The sequence below is a fragment of the Dreissena polymorpha genome, chromosome 1 (genome assembly GCF_020536995.1).
Source record: "Dreissena polymorpha isolate Duluth1 chromosome 1, UMN_Dpol_1.0, whole genome shotgun sequence".
Classification (NCBI taxonomy): Eukaryota; Metazoa; Mollusca; class Bivalvia; order Myida; family Dreissenidae; genus Dreissena; species Dreissena polymorpha.
In genome coordinates this window covers 75,546,983-75,553,021 of record NC_068355.1, presented here as the reverse complement: position 1 = coordinate 75,553,021, position 6,039 = coordinate 75,546,983, and the positions used below count along the sequence as shown (strand labels likewise).

Here is a 6,039-nt window from a genome sequence, read left to right as displayed (position 1 = left end):
AGTGCATGTGTGTATTTCGGGAGACGGAAAACTACAACGGGCGAGGCATGGTATGGTATTGCGCAAGGGGGGGTTAGAGGGTTAGGGTCAGGGTTTGGGTTAGTGTTAGGGGTCGGGTTAGGGTTTGGGTTAGCCTAAACCCAACCCTAACCCTAACCCGACCCCTAATCCTAACCCTTACCCTAACCCTTTTTTGGTGTTATCACCCCTGACCATGCCTCGCCCGTTGTAGTTATCCGTCTTCCGTGTATTTCAGTACCGAGCAGCTTCAGCGCGTGTTCATGCGGAGAGCTTCGGACATCGTCGCCCAAAAGAATCTCGATCTGGCCGTCTGGGAGGACGGCGTGTATGCAGACGAAAAACCGAACCCGATTACGGACTACAAATCCAAGTAAGTGCGAAATGTATCAACACGAAATTTGTCATTTGTAACCGAACCGCACGTCTAATTTACAAAAACGTGTGTGTAAATCAGATTTTATTTACAGGTAATCTCCGAAACTTCACTACTTACTATACATATGTAATAACCTCTGAATTACAAAGAAGACATAATAGCCTTATATACTTGCCATTTATGAATATTTAAATAAGCATTAAAATTATTTGAACAATGAACTGTCATTCGCAACAGAAACCGTCCGATGTGCAAATACGTTTTGTTAACTGAATGCTTTGGACATTGCTGAACAGTTCAATCAACAGGCACAAATACGCCCTTTTTATTCCAAGATTTTGATTTACATTTACAGAAATGTGTTCGTCTATCCGTGCAATAACAGATGGGATACCACGTTCGCTAGGCGACCGGCTGAATTCGCAGATGCTGGTTATAAGGTTCGTCAACTCGTTAACGCGTACAATACAAAATAGTGTCAAACAAATATCTTCTTTGTTTCCACGAACATCTCCAAAACAATATCCTTCTATTTGTTTTATTGTACGAAAGTATTTTTTCCAGTTAAGTTAACACAAATAACACTATGTTGTATAAAATAAATCCAATTAATCCCTTTATATCTGCATACTAGTATATGTATGGTCCAATGTAGAAATATGTTTGGGATACGTTTATTGAAGTACTGTGCTTTTGTCGAAAACTCGTAACCGAAAATCTTATTCCGAGAATGCTTGCATTTTGGCCTTCAAATTAGTTCCAAACGAAGCTTTTTGATTGTAATTATTGCAAGAGGACATTCGCGTCTCTAAAATGATACCAGACTTGCATCCTTTGATATATATAAGAAAGGCAATACAAATGCCTTAAATTTGCAGTTTTATAACGGAACCCTATGGAAACTGTTTTTATTGTCATGTTACCTTTAAAGAGGTTTGTCGAACATCTGTATCTTACAGTATGATCACGGATTAATCAGCGTCTTTGATTGACATATTTTATCACTTTAGCGATCCGGGTTCGATTCCCGTTCCCAGAAGCCTGTGGGTTTTATTGTTGTTACCATACTGGACAGGCGGCGTTTTCAACTGGTACCCAGCTTTCCCTACAACACACGACCAAACCAATATTAAGAGAAAACATATTTCATAAACAATGGCTGGGAATGAGAGCTTTAATTAAAAGTTCGTGCCAACTTTTGTGCGTCGAAAAGTTGATAAGGTAGGAGTTTTCGGCACAATCCGGGTCCCCACATACTGCATCGCGCAAGGACTTCTTGAACTTCGAAATACACGCAGACACAACATGTGTCAATCTAATCATGTTTGGGTCTCGTACAAAACGTAAAAGAACAAAAAAAATGCAAATAAAGTAAACAATACATGCATACAATTGGGTTCACGAGTGCCAGGTCTATGTTATCGAGCTATATTGTTTGCGGCGTTGGCGGATATTATTCACTATTATTAGAAGTTCTAGTTATAAGCGGTATAAAAACTACATTTATCAATTCTTTTTACGTATAACCGTAGGTTATCTTACCCCTGGCCACGCACCTGTACTTCGATCAGCCGCAGGAGCCAGATCCGGAATCCCGGGGGCTCTACTGGGCCACGCGCTTCACAGACACACGGAAGGTGTTCGGTCTAATGCCGGACGACATCTTCGCGAACCTGGGACCTGGACGGATGGGGAACCCCGTGACCGAGGAGAGTATATGTGGTTCAAACACGTGCCCGAAACCAAAAAAGACAGAGAATATCATTGGTACGTATACTACGTAAATAACACAATTTTCTCGGACTCAACAATTTGCGCAATCGCAAGAGAATAGGCGGGAACAGTGAAAACTGGAATGCATATGAATAAAATGGCTGATGACAATTTAGTTCTGTTATAATACAGTTGAACTTCGCTTATCTCGAAGTTGATTAATATTATCTGAGGTTTTTAACAGTATTTAGCACAATAACGCTTATTCAGACTCAAATGATTCTGTCATATAAAAAATCGCAGCTCTTGAAAAATTAAAGACAATAGCGAAAAAGTAATCATTCTTTTGGTAAATAAGCTGATGACACGTAGTGATACCCTTCTCCCGAAACCAAAACTAATATGTTGCCAGGAGATGCTCCGTACTAGACTACAAAGCTGCCACACTCAATGGATTATGTTAAGTTACCAAGATCATTTTTTAATTTCACAGGTTTGCAGGCGTGCATGTGGGCGGAGGTGATGCGCACGGAAGGTCAGTTTCACGAGATGGCGTTCCCGCGTGTGCTCGCCCTGGCGGAACGCGCCTGGCACCGGGCCGACTGGGAGACTATGACGTCACCGTCACGTGAAACGGCGCGCGACAAGGAGTGGGAGGTTTTTGCGGACGTTCTCGGTTACGCGGAGCTGCCCAGGCTGGAGCGGAAGGGCATAATGTACATTGTCGAACCGCCAGGAGCGAAGTAGGTTTCCCGGAGGTTCCGTTTTAAAATCTACGTTTTAAAATGTTTCGTTCAGTTAAAAAAATATGGCAAAATGGAAAAAGTTTGCAAAGGTTACTAGTAGCAATAATCATACTTCCAGCTATTAACCCTAGCTGTCGCTGGGAGTTACAACTGGAAACAAGATATTTCATGGAAACTCTTCCGTCCGTATTCCAGGCGGCACTTTAATTGTTAAAATGAGAAACAATAACTATTTTTTTGGCATAAATATACACAAACAGAGAGATTGGTCCTGAATGCTCAAATTAAAATAACTTACTTGATGCGGTGTGCCCGCAAAATAATGATATTAGTTAAAGTTTAAACACGTTATTGGTTCACCAAAATGTGTAAGTTTTTGCAATGGAATAGGCCGAGTATTCCGAATTCGAAAGTATGCTTATGTATACATCGAATATATCCGGAATCCTAGGCCAGATAGATTTCGCGTCCAATCAACCAATCGTTCTGCACCTCCGGGACCTCTGTTAGATAGATTGAAATCATTTAGCCACAAAAACACGTAAATTGATGTCGATGTGAATAGGTATTGTGTTTGTTACAATTTATAAGGTAGATTGAATTAGATTTTATCGACAAACTTGATACTTAATTTTTATGTCCACCACCACTATAGTGGGGAACATATTGTTTTTGCCCTGTCTGTTGGTTGGTTGGTTGGTCTGTTGGTCTGTTGGTTGGTTTGCGCCAACTTTAACATTTTGCAATAACTTTTGCTATATTGAAGATAGCTACTTCATATTTGGCATGCATGTGTATCTCATGGAGCTGCACATTTTGAGTGGTGAAAGGTCAAGGTCATCCTTCAAGGTCAAAGGTCAAAAATACTAAGTCAAAGCGGCGCAGAAGGGGACATAGTGTTTCTGACAAACACATTTCTTGTTTTAGAATGGACTTTGGTTTAATAAGGAATAACTTTGAGTTGTACGATTGTAATCATAAAAGCTCAGCGCATTTAAGAAGAACTACAAAGGTTACCAAATCGCCATATCCATAAACATGAATGAGTGGGTCATCCAAAATTGTTTAAGGTATCATGGACTGAGAAATGATCAGAATCACCCTTAAGGATACTAATTTTTTTCTATTGTCAATAAATAACATCATTCTATTAAACAATTTCATGTACAAGTGTGTGAACAGTGTTCAAATCCGTAAACAAGCAAGTCAAACTCACTAACTGGTCTTCTCTTTGTGGTGCCCGATCAATAACAAAGCCCTTAAAAGGACCCTACCCAAACATATGAAAGTATCAGGATATTTTTCTCCAACCCTCCATAACATGATGCTTGTTAAAGACAAAGGCTGTGAAAAAAAACATTAGCTCAAAATAACATTAAGTAGCTCTAGTTACTCAACGTTTTGCAAAGTGTTAATACAAGCTGCGTTGAATATATGCATAATTATGCTGCTACTAGCCATCAGCCGATGCTTCAAATTGTAATGTTGCGAAAATGCGCGTTCTTTATCAGCCATTTTCTTGTGGATTTTGAAAATGTATATGTAATAATTCATAAAATGCGATATTATCGCATACACTGGTTTATAAGCTCATTATTTAGTAATTTTTCTAAAAGAATATATGAATAAGACTGCGTATATCTGCCAAATTACACAGCCCTAAATCAGGCTCCTGCAAACACTACTACGTGTCTGTTTTAGGGTCGAGAGTGACGGCACGCTGAAGGCGAACGCGCGCTACCCGGGTCACGTGATCGAAATAATGGACGACAAGAGTCAGAAGTGGAAGAAGTTTAAAGAGCGGAAGCTGGCCAACGGTCAACATACCTTTAACTTCCGGGTCAGGTGTGTATAAAGTCACGCTATGTTGTTGTTATTGTTGTTGTTTTTCTCTCTTTGTGTAGGAACAACCACGTTTGTCTCTAGATGGTCATAGTTAAACTGTTTCAGTGTTTAATATCATTTTTGTATGTTCATACATTTGCTTGATAACTTCACAATTTCAATATTGAATTGAATTAACACGTACTTGTAAATACATGAACATTAAACAAACTTTGTTACCTGTGTTTGCCAGGACCCCGGTCGACGGACGCGTTTCTCGAACAGTGGAGCTGAAAGCGAATGTGTCAACGAAGGTCAATTCGTATGCGTAGCACAGCTTATAAAGAATAGATACAACGAGTGCAACATGATATAATCGAATCCGCATAAACTCCAATAAAAACGTTTTGTTTTTTGTTAACAGCTTTACTTCAAAATAAAGTGATTTACCAACGCTATCCTTGAAAGTTATTTATGAACACAAATATTTACACACGAAAAGCTAAATATGTAGGTTCATTCTTACGTGTAGCATAATGCATCTAATAATGAAACATACATTTGTAATACATTGTAAATTTTTTAGAGTTTTGGCTGCGACACACTTGAAAGAGATTGAAAGATATTGACGTAAAACGTGGGTTAACGATATGATGCATGTATGTGAAAATCATATCCAGTATGCTTATATTCAATCTCTCACGTCGGAAAAGATATCTATGATTAAACACCTTTCATTTGATGAAAATCCACCAAGTATGTCAAAAACAGCTAAACGTTTCACAAATATGACCCCAAAAATCGCAGTGTGTAATTCTCGACGTCCAAACGTCAGTTATGACTGAAGGCGATTTTCGATCGATTTTTTACAATAAAGCAAGAACTTTGCTGTAAACTGCACACTTGTTTTTCATTTACTAAGTTTACCTTAGTAAACTTAGGAAATCTTTTAATTCTGTATCAGCTGAATAAGTGGGAAAGCGCTTCCACAAGCGTTCAGTGCATCAAGCAGTGTTTTGGGCCGTATGTCTGCAGCCATAAGACTCCATCGGACCTTCAATCGAATGACCTCTTGGTCTTGCTGTTTACGTCCACACGCTTGAGAAGATACATAATATTGAAAATGCGCTATATATTCTTAATTTGGGTGCTTTTGACTAGAGTACAAACGCTACGTTTGCTTTCTAAGTTTTGAATATGCACGCGTTAAACACGTTTAATATAAAAATATTTAATGTTTGACTTCTCTATGGGTAACCCCAATAGCCATCGATTTGTTTTATAGCATTTTTACTTTGTCAATTTTTCATAATGATGTGCAGGCACGTGCCCATACTGCCTACGCACAGCTACGCGCTT

The 6,039-nt window shown here is 39.1% G+C and overlaps 1 protein-coding gene across 1 annotated transcript in view; it reads left to right on the top strand.

Annotated features, from left to right (window-relative positions):
* Positions 1–5,068, top strand: part of LOC127835693 (beta-hexosaminidase-like) — a 10,093-nt gene extending 5,025 nt beyond the window's left edge. Inside the window, exons 3-8 of the mRNA XM_052362134.1 lie at positions 257–391; positions 753–837; positions 1,930–2,164; positions 2,604–2,853; positions 4,558–4,701; positions 4,934–5,068. Of these exons, the coding sequence (XP_052218094.1) occupies positions 257–391; positions 753–837; positions 1,930–2,164; positions 2,604–2,853; positions 4,558–4,701; positions 4,934–5,012 (928 nt within the window). The 3' untranslated portion in view covers positions 5,013–5,068. The remainder of the gene's footprint in view (positions 1–256; positions 392–752; positions 838–1,929; positions 2,165–2,603; positions 2,854–4,557; positions 4,702–4,933) is intronic.
* Positions 5,069–6,039: the final 971 nt, after the last annotated feature.